The 15,211-nt window shown below is 53.8% G+C and overlaps 1 protein-coding gene across 4 annotated transcripts in view; it reads right to left on the bottom strand.

Moving 5' to 3' along the window:
* Window positions 1-1,854: 1,854 nt before the first annotated feature.
* The window catches only part of Phf21b (PHD finger protein 21B), a 95,419-nt gene continuing 82,062 nt past the window's right edge, over window positions 1,855-15,211 (bottom strand). For all 4 annotated transcript variants that reach the window (XM_008844710.3, XM_008844706.3, XM_008844709.3 and 1 more), the window contains 8 exons: window positions 13,428-13,479; window positions 11,535-11,611; window positions 9,728-9,782; window positions 8,525-8,547; window positions 6,605-6,763; window positions 6,199-6,274; window positions 5,897-6,000; window positions 1,855-3,835 (listed from right to left, as the gene is read on the bottom strand). In XM_008844710.3, the coding sequence (XP_008842932.1) occupies window positions 3,617-3,835; window positions 5,897-6,000; window positions 6,199-6,274; window positions 6,605-6,763; window positions 8,525-8,547; window positions 9,728-9,782; window positions 11,535-11,611; window positions 13,428-13,479 (765 nt within the window). In that variant the 3' untranslated portion in view covers window positions 1,855-3,616. The remainder of the gene's footprint in view (window positions 3,836-5,896; window positions 6,001-6,198; window positions 6,275-6,604; window positions 6,764-8,524; window positions 8,548-9,727; window positions 9,783-11,534; window positions 11,612-13,427; window positions 13,480-15,211) is intronic.

Genomic DNA, 15,211 nt, shown 5'->3' with positions numbered 1-15,211 from the left:
TTTGTTACTTTTCTTGTGGCAAAATACCTACAGAAGCAACTAAAGCAAGGGTTTATTGCGGCTCACAGCTCAAGGGCACTGTCCATCACGGAGGGAGGGCGCAGCAGCAGGAGGGTGAGGTGGCTGGTCACATCGCAGAGAGAGATGAAAGCTCTCGCTCAGCTGGCTTCTTTTTATTCAGTCTGAGACCCTAGTCCTAGAATGACGTCACCCCTATTAAGGGTGGGTCTTCCCACTTCAATTAATCTAGAAACTCCCTCACCAACATGCCCAGAGGCTTGTCTCCTGGGTGATTCCTGATCTTATTGACAATGAAGATGAAGCCCTTTCCAAGGTCACCTGACCTGGCCCACAATGATAAGGACTTAGAGACCCTGCGAATGAATGAAGACACCTGGAGGGAACAGGTGGAAGATGACAGGGAATTGGCTGTGCCCCTCAAAAGCCCAGGTGCTGTGTGTGCCCAAGTCTAGCTAAGATCTTATGAATTGCTCTAAGGGGCTGGAGAGATGGCTCGGCAGTTAAGAGCACTGCCTACTCTTGCAGAGGACCCAGGTTAGATTCCCAGCACCCACATGGCGGCTAACAACTGTTCTTCCGTAACTCCAGTTCCAGGGGATCCAATGCTGTCTTCTAACCTCCGCAGGCATTGCACGACACAGATGTACTTACATGCCTGCTGGCAATACACTCATAGACATAAAATAAAAATAATAAAATATTTTTTGAAAAAGGGAGGCTTGGATGCCACACAAGGATATTGGCAGAGCTGGATGGGGCTTCTGTGAGTCAAGGAAGGGGCCAAGATGGCCGCAAGCCACTGAATGCTGGAGAGATCCAGGATGCTTTCCTTTGTGACTGTAAGGTCCTGCTGGCACCTTAGACATAGTCCAGTTTGTGCACGCTCTATGACAAAGGGAAGCTCAGCCCTCAGTGCCTTCTAAGAGATGAGTCTCTGCCACTGCCTGGGTAGCCTTGCACACTGGACCCTGGACCCTGGGCTCTCCTCTCTAAAGCCAGACAATATTCAGCTGGGCACTAGGCCTCCTGGGGTGACTCCATCCCAACTGTAGACTGTCCTAGCACAGAGTCACCTGGGTGGGGCGTGAAGCTGAAAGTCTTATGGAGGGCTCCCTCTTTAGCGGCAGAGCTGTGCTGTGTGTGGGTTCCCCAAGGTTGGGTGCAGGAGCTGGCAGAGGGATGCTGGGAGGGCACCTCACCTGGAGGGAGCTGGAGACATAGGAGCAGGCTCTGCCACATGGGGGTGAGACAGGTGCGGGGGAGGTGGAAGCCATGGGAGCTTGGTGCCCGGCTCCCACGGCACTGCAGGGCTCAGGCTGTCCATCCTTTCTCGTGCTTACGGCCCTCTAAGCAGACTGTCATGACTGTGACTCTTGATTGTTGTCAACTTGACCCCATTATGAAGTGCCAGGAAGTTAGTAAAGCTCTCTCCTCTGGGAGCGTCTGAGTGTGTTTCATAGATACTTAAGACTGACTGAACATGGGCGGCACAGTGTCTGCAGGCTGGGAGGAGGGAGGTGGAGGGCAGCTAGCACAGGCCTCCCCTGCTTCCTGCTCACCATGATGTAACCTGCTCTGCTCTGCCAGGCCCTCCCCACCATGGGGACTGACGTGTGCACCTGCCACCTCCCAGAGATGGGGTGGCAACCAGAACGGGAAGGGCACAGTGATCTTGTGATCTCTCTCTTTCCCTTGGGGCAGGAGGGGCAGATGACCCCGACCTTCAGCCACTGTGACACCTACCCAGCTGCCCCAGGGTTTCTCAGGGCGTGTTCCTGAAGGCAAAACACAGGACCACAGGGCTTTAAATCATCAATCAATTTTAATGGATCATATGGAAGCAAAACTACATTGGCGATATTTAAGACAAACACTTTCTCTAGCCTCACTATCCACTGGACGGTCCTCCTTGGTCCCCCCAAAACTAACAGTCTCAAGACGCATCGGGAGCTCCCCTCCTGGGTCCAGTCTTCCAAATCTTCCCATGTTTCTTACAAAATCGAACTCAATCCATCCAAGAAGAAAAGTAAACCAACAAAAGAGGAACCTGAAGACAGTTACGTCGCCAGCCACTCGGTAATGCGTAGTTGGCACCGCGTAACCAATATATGACGTGTGCCTCACACAGCTCACGTCGTTCATCGATAAAAGAATATAAAAATCTTGTTCAACCAGTGTTACGTGTATTAAAATAGATCTGTATCGCGCAGCACAGTTTCTCCCGGAGTCGTGAAAAATGACAAGAGGAACAGTGGCAGGTGGCGGGATGCCGGCCAGCCTCCCTACTCTGCACCTGTGTCTGTGTGCACACGTGCGTGTCTGTGGCCCTGCAGCTTGCACACACACACATGCTCAATGCAATTCGGCACCGTGTGATATGCTTGAGAGGAGACCTGTGGCTCCTGGACAAAAATAGGTTGTGCTGAGTCCGTCAGGACAGGGAAACAGGGTGAGGTGGGCTCACGGCCCACGGGAGTGCAGGGGCCCTATGGGCACAGAAAGCCTGCACTCCCTGGGAACAAGAGGACAGTGTGAGGAGGGGGCTCTGGAGGCTCTGAAAGCCAGGCTCCCAAGTCTACCGCCCTCTCCCCCTGGATCTCTAAAACCCCTCTAGGTGCTCCATCTGGCCAGCCTCTCAGGGGAGGTTGTCCATTCGTACCTTGGGGCAGAGACTACCAGACCCAGAGGAAAGGCAGCGGGTGCCCCGTTCACATTACGGATCACACAATAAAAACACCATACAAAAATGTGAAGTGATTTTTGGCATAGTGTCCTTAACTGGCAAGAGGGCTGGATGTTTAGCGGTTCTTTCAAGGAGAACCCTGAAGGCTTCTAGTCAGGAGTTGAAAGCCACCAGGTGCCTCCCCTGCAGGGTGGGGGGGCAGCTCCATCTAGCCCGGAACTCCACGAGGAAAATACACTGATGGCCAATGAGTCCCAGAGATTGACTACAGGAAGAGGGCTCAGGATGGCTGAGGCCTAGGCCAGGCAAGGCAGCCCACGTAGGGGTGACCCCAGGGGAAGCTGGCCTGTAGTTTGTTCAGTCAAATTGGCTGCAATTGTCAACCTAACAATACTGACAGAAGGGGTCAAGGGCAGGCAGAGCGCAGGGAGACCCAGGGCCTCTGGACAACTACCTAGGTTAGCTACCCTCTCTGGTACCAGAGGCTCACCCCCCCACCCCACTATCCAGCTACCTGTCCTCAGTTTGCCTTCATGCAGGCTATGCGTGGGCCAGTCTGCCTCACCCTCCTCTCTGCAGTCTGCCTCTCCTGTGGGGACGACGCAAAGAGAGCTGGCAATGGAAGCTGAAAGCTGGGGGTGGGGCCCACAACAGCTGGGGGTGGGGCTGCCTGTGCCTTGGTCTGTGACACCCCACCTGGCCTTCAGGTGTCCCCTGTAGTGAGGAAGGGTGCAGGGATCCACCTTCAGCCTGTCTTGGCTCTGGGATGTGCTCCCTTCTCTTCTATGTTTCTCTGTCTGGTTTACTTGTGTCTGAAATTCATAGAGTTTATGAGTTAAGGCCAACAGAACCCTCAGGACTCAAGAGCAGGGTCCCAGTAACTTTCCCTAGGTGTCACACAGGTCCCTGTGGTCAGTTGTGGCCCTGAGGGTGCTGGAGGGCAGGACGCATGGTGGCGGTGGAGGGCTTGCTCCAGGGCCCGGTCAGCAGTGGAGTGGAGCTGGTGGCTGCCATGGCAACCTGGAGCATCTGATCACCCTGGATGAGTCTCAGGAGGGCCCGGAGGCGGTCCAGTGATGACTGTGTGCCCCTCTGGCGGGCCAAGAGGCTTGTCTTTAGCTCCAGGCATTTCTGTCAGGGGCAAAGGGGTTAGAAAGGGTCTCAGAATTGAACGTTGCTGCATCCTGGGGCAGTTGCCTCGACTGCCCTGTAGTCCCTCCATCCCTCTGTCCCTCCCTCCCCCCTCCTTCCCTTCCTCTCTCTCTCCCAAAGCCTTCCCCCTCCATTACAGAGACAATAGGCCAAGGGTCCCACAAAAACAGGGAGGGGCAGATTAAATAAACAGCTGGACCCACAGGGTAAGTCTGTCTTGGAATGTAAGGCCAGGACGTACAGGTCACATAGTGATGCCCATCCCCACAGCTGACCATGGCTCCTCCTCTGGTCAGCAGTAGCAGTCACTGAGGGCCACAGATTTCCCAGACTGTGTTCTGTTCCTGCCTGCTCTCTAGCCTTTCTGTCCTTAACAGAGAGATGACATGGCCATGGGGCTGGAGTCAGATGCCCACTACTCTGGATCAAGTGCTGCTAGTGTAGCAGTGACCTCCCCACAGCTGTTCCCAAAACGAGAACACTAATCATCACAGAGACTGTTACAGGGTTCTTGAGAGGACTGAAGGAGACACTGAATCTAAAGAGCTTCTCCAAGCCGGACCTGTGATCTCAAGGTACTTGGGAAGTTGAGGTAGGAGGACTACAAGTTCAAGGCAGCCTGTGCAACCTAGTAAGACCCTATCTCAATAAGTAAAACCATGCTGGGTAGGGGGAGGACTGGGGTGATAGTTCGTTGGGTAAGAGTATTTGCTGTGCAAGTGAGGGGGCCTAAGCTTGAATCCCCAACACCAATATAAAAGCCTGGCATCATCATGCATGGCTGTAATCCCAGTTTTGGGACGCAGAGCAAGTGGATCCTAGGAGTTCACAGGCCAGCTAGCTTAGCCCCCGGGAGTTCATGGGCCAGCTAGCTTAGCCCCTAGGAGTTCATGGGCCAGCTTAGCCACAATAGCAAGCTTTAGGGTTAGTGAGAGATGATATCTGAAGGGAGGTGGCAAGCAATAGAGTGAGACATCTGACAGCCTCCTCTGACCTGGACACACACATGTACATACACATCCGACAGCCTCCTCTAGCCTCCTCTGACCTGGACACACACACATGTACACACACATCCGACAGCCTCCTCTAGCCTCCTCTAACCTGGACACACACACATGTACATACACACATATGCCACCCACAAACACACACACACACACACACACACACACTAAAACCATACTGGGGATACAGCTTATTGATAGCGTGTTTACCTAACATGCACAAGACTCTAGGTTCAATCCCCAGTACCATAAAATAAATAAAATAGAGCTTATCTAGGACCCAAAACTGCTATTAGGACTATCACCATTATCGTCACCATCACCAACATCATCACTGCCATCGCCATCATCACCACCAACATTATCACTATCATGGCTCTCATGATCATCGCCATCCCACCATCATCACCATCACCACAATCATCACTATCGTCCCCACCATCATCCCCATTATCACCACCACCATCATCACCACAACCATCATAACTACCATCGCTATCGCTATCATCATCACCACCATCACCACACCACCTATCATCATCACCATCCCCATAATCATCAGCAGCATCCCTACCACCATCATTCCCATTATCACCATATCATCTATCATCATCACTACCATCACCATCACCACAACCACCATCATTGCTATGACCACCACCACCACCATTACCACCACCATCACCACCACCATCCACCACTACCACCGTCATCACTACCACCATCACCACCAACCACCATTACCACCATCATCATCGCCATCATCTCCATCATCTCCATCATCTTGTCTATCATCAACCTACAGATTATGTCCTCTTTATACCAGAGGAAGCTGAGGTTCAGAAAGGCAGGGCCTTGCCAGGTCGCAGAGCTGAGAGGCAGGGTGAAGATGTCCCTAATGACTTGGTAAATGTTTATGAACTGCACTAGAGCGTCACCCTCCACCCACGGACCCGCTGGGTGACACAGGGGAGACTGCTTTCTCCCGGGCTCCGTGAGTGGATGGCAAGGCACCCACCCTACCTGTGCTCACCTTCACTGCCGAGGCCAGCTGCTGATCTCGCTCCTCCAGCTGCTGGTGCTCAGTCTGCAGCTCGCTGCCTCGCTGCAGCAGTTTCTGCTTCTCCTCTTCTTTGACTAGGAGAGATGGAGCAGACCCACCAAGGGGCAGGTGAGCAGCTGGGCTGATGCACGGAGACTGAAAATGTTGTGCTGGGGACCACTCCCAGGTCTTGGCTTCTTAAAGCTCTGGGTCAGAGGAGCCTGGACCTGCCCAGCCTCTTCAAGCTCCCACAGGAACCCAGGGGTCCTTCCCTACTCCCCGTGACACCTTACCCGTCTTGTGGGTGACGTAGGAGTGTACAATGGCCAACATCCCAGTCCAGGGCACACCCTCGTGTTTCTTTAAGGCCTAAGGGACAAAAGGGGTGATGAGAAAGAATGCAGACCCTGGAACCTGCTGGGACCATATCCTGGCTCTCTAACCCCAGGGAAGCATGCTCTCTGAGCCACACCAGCATGGCTCCTTGGGGGCCAGAATCTTCAATGCTTCCCTCCCTGGTCGAAGCCAGGGATGCTGTTAAGCACCTCACAGCTTACAGGACAAAGCTCACTGGGTACTCAAGCCTCTCTTCGTCACTCTTGTGCACGCCCTGCCTCCACCCAGGTCCACCATGCTGGGGACCACCCCAGACATTGTCATGCCATATGTGCAGGGGAGAGTGAGCCCTCCTGCCCCCACCTTCTGCTGGCACTTGGGGCAGACCCACAGGCCCTTGGGTGCTGTCTTGAGGGGGGGGTCCAAGCAACTGAGGTGGTAGGCCCCTGGGCAGGTGCTGCAGGGCTGCAGGTTGGCCCCTCGTTTGCAGGCGGCACAGTGTTCATCATGGGTGATCTCACTCTGCAAAGAAAGGGGGATGTGAGGCAGCTCAGCCAGGCCTAAGCAGCTAGAGAGAACAGGAGGGAGTGGCTCCTGCTGGGTGACACTGCAAAGATACACCTGGACTCCAGCAGGTTATGTACCCGGATGGGTAGGATCCAGGGCATGCCTGGTTACCCTGACCAGGGCTGGGACATTGAGCATGGAAGTTGGCACAGGGGGCTCCAGTGCCCCAAGTCTTCCATGCTAAGACTTGAACTCTCAATTTGTGTGTGTGGGGAAGGGCACCCACCATGTTCTAAGAAACAGCCTGCCTCCTGTTTAGGGAATGGAGCCCTGCACTGGTGGCTCATTCTTACGAACGTGCTGTCTCAGAGATGGGGCTGTGGACTGAGGCAAGTGGCACCTTCAGGCCTCTCAACTGCATATCCATCTAGTCAAGACCTGATACTCAGGTGAGTCACACACTTGCCTCCGCATCCACAGCAGAGATAAGGCCAGCTGTCCCTCAAGCACTGGACAGAACAGGACAGAGCACGTGAAGCACTCCCCACTCACACCAGGGGCCCAGCAGAGCAGTAAGGACAGGGCTCTTCATCTGTCTCTCCCACTGAGGCCTCAGCACACACACACCAGGGGCCGTGTCCCTGGCGTGCACAAGGACACCTCTGCCTGGTTGAAGGGAGGGGCTCCTGTGACTTTGCAATACCTGATTGACTTCCGGCCACCCACCAGGGCTCTTTTCCCTACAAGACATATCAAGAGAGCTTTCAACCTCAGAGCTGAAGAGACCAGAGAGGACAGCCCATGCCACAAGGGCCTTAGACAGCAGAGGTGTCCCTGAGGGAGGGTGCTGTTCTTCAGATGACCTCTCCTACGCCCATCTACGCTCCTCATTCAGCATAGAGGCCCAGGAAGGGGGAAGCACCAGCCCAGTCACATAGGAAGCAGGAACAGGAGGTGGAACAGGGATCAAGAGTGCTGCCTCCCACCTCAAAGCCAAGGTCCCTCCAGGACTGTGGGTTTACGGGAAGGGGCTCCACTCAGGAGCCTTCCACCCCGCTGTGTGTCCCCTTGTCCATGTGGGCTGGACAGTGGTAATCTGGATAAACTGCCAGGCCAGGCCCATAAGCACCTGTATTTATTGCCACAGGGTGACCTTGGAAAGCAATGTGGATGTCCAGAGCGGGCTATAAGCAGTCCCCTAGGTGGCACATGTCAGATGAGACCTGTTTGGGATTTGATTAGAAATTGGTTGGGGAGATGGTTCAGTGAGTAAAACCTGACAACCCGAGTTTGATCCCTGAGACTCACGTGATAGGAGAGAACTGACTCTCACAGATTGTCCTCTGACCTCCACATACATACAATAAATAAAACGTAATGAAAAAAAAGAAATTGGGAAGGGAGAGGCCATACACGGGAAGCAGATACTGACCAATCAGTATCACAGGGAACAGAGATAGGAGCTTTGTGGACTGGTAGTCACAGGATCACAATGGGTACCTAGGGTAAAACCCTGGGAATCAGCAAGCCCTTGAGGTGGGCAACAAAGAACCAGAGACAGCCAGCTGTATCCAGTCCTGGCACTGGCTGCTTCCAGCAGAGCCCTGGTGGCTCCTAGGGTCCCAGCACCTTTGGGGCCAGGCAGGGGAAGACACCTATTTGAACCTGGCCGCTCAGCCTTTCAACAATGCAGGGCTCAGCTGGGCAGGAGGAAAGCAGGTTCGGAGCTGTACGAGTTCTGGGTACCAAGGGAAGAGTGAAGATGGGGGCACGTACCTTCCAGCAGGGGTCCTCGTTAGCTGGCACAGGGAGGAAGGGCGGAGAAGATGTTAGTGGGTGCAGGAGGATAACAGGTCAGGACTGGGTCCCCCAGGCCTAGTGTGGCAGGGTCCTCGCCCTTGATGGGAGCATTACAAGGCCTAGTTGATGCCTGAGTTCTCAGAACCATCATAAGGGCAGGGTCTCTGCTTTGGTCTTGGTCAAGACCCATCTCATGAGGATTATGGTTTGCTCAGAGAAGGAACCAGAATTCGGAGTACCCCTCAGAGTGACCTGTTGGCTCCTTTTGGCTGCAGACCCTTGCCTTCTAGGCTGTGATCTCAAACCACACATGGTTATAACACTACTCATGGGAGATGTCCATCAACTGGGAGCAGGTGTCATAGGCCCACTGCATAGCACAGATCAACAGTGCCAAGGCCCAGGGAAGCATCTGAGGCCCCGAGAGCTACAGAGAACACCAAGGAGGCGGCCATTGGCAGCTCTCTTGTTCTTTGAGATATGGCTTTTCTATAGCCCAGGCTGGCCTGGAACTCCCTGCAATCCCGTTTCAGCCTCCTGAGCACTGTGAGCCACTGTGCCCACACTGGTAGTTTTCTAAGGGACAGTGCCAAGTGGCCCCCAGCTGCTGGTGTATTCTTGTCCTGAGGTGGCTGACAGAGAAGAGAAGGCCCTATTGAAAGCTGGGATACATGTCCCTGCCTGTCAGAGCTGAGCCCAGCATCTAGGACTCCTAGACCAGTCTAAGGAGTCCAACTGCCCACAGTCGGTCCAGGAGGAAGGCTAGGGATGGGCTGAGCCCCAGCCCGGCTAGTACATGTCTGGTAGTGGGCAACATGGCTGAGCGGGCAGCATGAGGCTCACACAGGCTAGATACTGGCAGGAAAGTGTGTGTAGGGGGGTGCTCCTCTGTATACATCTTCATCTCTGCCAGCCCAGCTTTCGGGTGGTCTTCACTAGGGTTCTCTGATCTGGGTACCAAGCACAGGAGCACGTCAGAGACCTGTGTGACCACAGTGCACAGTCTGCTTCCCACTGCAGTTTCTGTACCTGACAAATGGGAACTGACCCCAGTAGCTCTCCTTCCCCAGAAGCCGGGACTGCAGAGGTCACAGTCCTAAAAGTCTGAAGAGCTGTGGAGGGGCCAGGGCCAGGGAGGGGAGTGGATCTGCAGAAGCTGTGGTTCTGGCTGGCACTTACCTCGTGCTGTGAGGAACAGGGGGTTGTTGAGATAGCTGGAGGCCAGCCGCTTCCGCTGCAGGGACAGAAAGCACAACAGAGTGACCCGTCATGTGGAGTCCTTCCTCCACTGCCACCCTGCCCAGGATCCCCCAAAGACAGCCCCAGCATCAGGCTCTGGAGACCAGGTGAGTCCCCTGTTGGAGGCAGGGGAGGAAGCAGATACTAGGGACCCAGGGGCAGTGGTGGGTGGGGAAGGGACGTTCACAAAGCTCGGTTCTGCTGAGGTCCTGGTGCCAAGTTGTCTCAGGTGGGAAAGAAAAGGGGAAGCCCCCAAGCATGACAGGTCAGGACCAAACCTAGCATGGTCCTCCCCACTGGCCTGCTTCCTGATCTTTCTCTAGTTCTGGAGGCAGCTGGGGAAATGAGGGTGTACGGACTGGCCCCCTCAAATTTCACCTCTTGGCACGTGGTTCAAAGCCTGCAGGAGCTTCTCTGAATTCCAGAGGAATGGTACAACCCCACAGGCCACATCCTCCGGACTTTGGTACCATGCTGTTTTGACTGTGGTAAAAAGATTATTCTAGAAATGTGGGATTAGCTTGGAAACACTCAACGTGGCCAAGCAACATTCAAAGGCAAGTAAGGGCCTGTGGAAGGCTGCTCCTGGTGTCAGTGCTTCTCTAAGGCCCAAGCAAGGGTCACAGGGCTTTGAGCTGACTGCTGAGGTATGAAGGAGGTCACTCCATGCTGGCTGCGGGTTTGGGGCTGGAGGGTACATAGACTCTGTGCCCAGAGCAGTGGCTGGTTTGTCAACATCCAACCAGAGGGCTGATGCCCTGGTCATGGAATATGTGTTCCTGGCTGGAGGTTGAAGATGACTTGGGGTTCTTCTGGGGCTTTGTTTATTGTTAGTCAGGGTCTCATGATGCCCAGGCTGGCCTTGAACTCACTATGTAACCAAGGATGACCTCGAACTCCTGATCCTCTTGATTACAGGCATGCACCACCATGCCTTGTTTATGCAGTGCTGGGGGATCAAACCCAGGACTTCTTACATGCCAGGCAAGCACTAATCCAACTGAGTCACACCCCCAGTCTTCAATGGGCTTCTGAAAGGTCCCCACATCTGGGGCCAGGACTTGCTCACCAGACCCAAAAGTGAATGTCATACACTTGGAGTGAGCACGTTCTGAGAAAGGAGCAGGGAGGAGAGAGAAAGGGACATATGGGATGGAGCCTGAGGACTCTCCCTCCTCCCCTGGACGGGGCTCTACAGGGCTGGAGCTGACCATGTTCCCTGTGAGAGCTCTCCTTCCCAGCAAAGCTCAGGTTCACAGGTTTGGGACCCACAACCTAGAGAAGGGAAATGGCCTCTTTATTCTTCCTGAGACCCAATGGGGAGCCAGCCCATCTCAATCCTATCTGGTCCTTTCTCTTTGGGGCCAGCCTGTTCCCCACCTCACATTCTCTGTAGTTGACTGGATAGGCTCTGTACACAAGGCCCACGATGACATTAGGTCAGGGGCTCAGCTCTATCTGTGACCAAGAAGAGGTTTGTTCCCTCACTCCCCAGCAGGGCCGCAGCTAGGAATGCAACAGATAGCTTCTGTTTGCTTTGGGACAGGGTCTCACTGTGTAGCCCAGACTGGCCTGGAACTGGCAACCCTCCCACCTCAGCTTCCCGATTGCTGTGATCACACTCAGTGGGAGCTGACAATTTCACCTTCTTCCTTCTGGTTTGGGAGGGATGTGCGAGGAGGCAGAAGGAAGGAGCTGGGCGGTCCCAGGGTCTGGCCTGAGCTGTGCACCTCTCCTTCCCACCCACCTCAGTCTCCAAGAAGCTGCTGTAGGTGGGGTTGGCCGTGCTCCTCCTCTTCCGCTCCTGGCGCTTGCTCTGGATCTCTGGAAAGGCAAACACAGCAGTCACTGGGTTCCTCCTCCGGCCCTGGCACAGCAGCCCTCTATCAGTGCTGCAGCTGTCTGCCCTGACTGGGCCCTGCAGGGTCAGAGGCTCCAGGAATAGCTCTGGCGGCCTTAGGATGAGTGTCAGGGCGGGGTGTGTGTGGGGAGAAGCAGGGACATACTTCTCAGCCTGAACCCCTCCCCACCAGCTGTCTGTTGGGACCCCTGAGTGGTAGCAGCAGAGCCCACAGCTCAGATACCTGCCTGGCTAGCTGATGGTAGAGGCCCTGCCTCCACTGGGCCAGGCACCTTTGTAGTTCTCAGCAGCCTCTGCCCCAGGCACACTGACCCACGTCCTTCCCCTCTCCTCCCTTTGGCTTGTACAGCCAGCTCTGCCTCCCCAGTAGCTGCCCAGTGTCCTGTCCGTCTTCAGTGTTACCCCCGTGTGCTTCCTGTGAGACACCGCTGACCTCCAATAAATATTTCGGGGATCACAGTCTGTGGGAGACTGTGGGGAGGTTTTCAAAGTGAGGACCATTTTCATATGAGGAAAGCTTTTTTCCTTTGGTTCTCAGGAAACAGAGGCCCAGAGTGTGGACCTAGTGGGTATGTAGCTCAACTGGGCCTCAAACTCAGGATTTCTGTGTCTATCTCATAAGGTCTTGGCACTCCAAAGTCAGAGGTAAAGACAACTTAAGTTCTATATCATCACACAGAAGAACCTAGGGAACATCCAACCCACTGCAAGGTTGAGCCAAGGCTACCCCAGGGGAGCTGGAAGGCGGGTCTCTGCCCTGCCCACCCAGCCACACCTGGGCCTCAGCTGCTGGCTGCCAGGGACCATTGGGTGGTAGGGTTAGCCAAGGCTGTTCCCTGGGAGGCTATGTGACAGCCAGACCACCTCCTTCTACTGTAAGACGGTTCAGCTGAGCTTGGGGGCCCTGCTCTGACGTAGGCTTGGCCCTGACAACCTGCATGACCTTGGCCATCCCCAAGTCACCTGCTATGTTGGGCAGGAACTCTGCCTGACATCAAAGCTACTAAGCTCCACCTCAGGCCCACACACAGTTCATGCCCTGCCTATTGTGGCTTCCAAGGAAATGCAAACCCAACTGTCTGTCCTCCCCAGGCTGACTGGGTACGTTTCTACTTCATGAAATGTCTTTACCAGGTGAGGTGGGTGTGCAGTCAGGAGATCTAGCTTCCAACCCAGGCTGTGTGACCCTGGACAAGTGATCCGAGTTCTCTGGCCTCAGCTCCCCTGTCTGCAATGGGAGGCCTGGTTTCTAGGCCTCTAGCAAGTGTGTCTATCAGTTGGTGAAATGGTCCAGAGTCACGCTGTCTTATCTGCTTAAACTCATGTCCCCCTGAGCCCTAGGTCAGTCCCAGCACACCTGAGTGCATGTGCCTGGTGCATGATGCAATTGCATGAGGACGGCCCATTTCAGATAAAAAGATGGAATGCAGGGAAGTGACATAACTTTGGCTCAAATGGTCAGCAAATGACAGGACCAGACAGCTGCACTTTACTGTGGCTCCAGGGTGGGGACAGGTCCCTCCATATGAACAAGACAGTGCCGCATGGAGCCTGTTTTCCATGGGGCACGGAGACCAGAAGAGGTCTCTGGCTTGTCCTGGATGACTGTGTGCCCCCCTTTACCTGGGGCTGGGTTCTCAGAAGGGTCACACCCAGATGGCTATGACTTAAGAGTACCCTAAAACCCTCTTCACTGCCTGAGGCCACACCCCAGCTGTCTTACCATCACACCAGTCCCATCAAGCCCCACCTCACCCCGGCTCCTGTCCGAACACTTACCTTCCAGGTGCTCAGTTGTGACCAGGCCTAGCGCTACCATGAAGGCAATTTTCTGAGAAGGAAAGGGATAGAGAGGCATTAGCGCAGTCTTTCACCCTCACCCAGTCTCTGCCAAGAACTCTGAGCCACAGGGCTGATATGATACCCTGGGGGTGCCCAAACATGGAGATGATGCCCCAGACACTGTGAATGTTCCCAGGATGCTCAGAGACTGTCAAAGTCAATGTATGTCGCTCCTGGGAACACCTGGGGGCCCATGACAGGGCTGGATAAACACACTTCTCAAACACACTTTAAAAAATGGACAGCACAAAGCTGGGCATGGTGGCACATGCCCCTAATCCTGAACTTGGAAGATGGAGGCAGGGGATCACAAATTCGAGGCTATCCCTGGCTACATGGTGAGTGTGAGGCCAGCCTGGGCCACTCAAAACCCTGATTCAAAAAATAAACACAAGGGCTGGAGAGATGGCTTACTACTTAAGAGTGCTTACTGCTTTTGCAGGGGACCCAGGTTCAATTCTTAATCACTTATGTCAGATGGTTCAAAAACCACCTGTAACTCCAGCTCCAGGGGGATCTGACACCCACTTCTAACCTCTGAGGGCACCTGCACCCACATGGGCACATACCCACACAGACACACACGTGCATGCATATACACACACACGCACACACACACACGCACGCACGCACACATAGTTGAAAGTAATAAAACAATAACTACAAATAAAGACCACTGACAGCATGGATGGCAATTCAGCCACTGGTTGGATTTTGACATAGTCCCACTGGCCTGGCTTTGTGATTTCTGTTCAGGTAAGATTTTTTTGTGTATGTGTATGAGTATTGTCTGTACATGTGTCTGTGCATATGTGTGCAGTGCCCATGAAGACCAGAAGAGGCATCAGATCTCTTGGAACTGTTGTTATGGTTGACTCTGACCTGAAGTGGGTGCCGGGAACCGAACCCAGGTCCTCTGCAAGAGCAGCTGGTGTTCTTAACCACTGGGCTATCTCTCTAGCCCCTGTTCACTTTGCATCAAATACCGTTGAGCCCACCCATAAACCCCAAACCTTGTCAGGAAGTTGCATCCTTCATACCTCAGCCCCTTTCAGCAATCCTCATTTTGAGCTTTGTGATTATTTTTTTTAGACATACACACATTTTATCATTCATTTGCGTATTCCAAAATGGAACAGCACACAGCTTTACCCGGCTGTGACCTTATAAAGGGGCACTGAACATTCCTTTATGGAGTCACCCTTCTTGCTTAGTCCTTTTCCCTGTGTGTAGGCAGCAGCGACAGACTATCGCATTATGTCAAATAGACCCTGTGAGATGCCTATGGTTAGATTCGAGTTGGCCTTGAAGGGCGCTGCCAGCTCTGCCAGTCTCGGTGTAGGAGGTCTACTGGCACCTACTGTGACCATGACTGAGTTAATGAACAAGCATTTCTTTATTTTTATTTTATGTGTATGATCATATTGCCTGCATGTATGTAAGTGCACCCATGTTGTGCAGAGCCTGCAGAGGTCAGAGAAGGGCGTCGGATCCCCTGGAACTGGAGTTATAAATGGTTGTTAGTTGCCATGTGGGTGCTGGGAACTGAACCTGGGTCCTCTGCAAGATCAGCCAGATTAACCACTGAGCCATCTCTCCAGCCCCTTATGTAATGTTTTTAATAAAAATAATAATTCTAAGCTGGGTGTGGTGGCACATGCCTTTAATCCCAGCACTCAGGAGGCAGAGGCAGATGGATCTCTGTGAGTTCAAGGCCAGCT

Source organism: Nannospalax galili, unplaced genomic scaffold (genome assembly GCF_000622305.1).
Source record: "Nannospalax galili isolate Female #2095 unplaced genomic scaffold, S.galili_v1.0 scaffold180, whole genome shotgun sequence".
Taxonomy (NCBI): domain Eukaryota; kingdom Metazoa; phylum Chordata; class Mammalia; order Rodentia; family Spalacidae; genus Nannospalax; species Nannospalax galili.
Note: the sequence above shows the minus strand (reverse complement) of the source record. Positions and strands in the feature narration are given on the sequence as shown.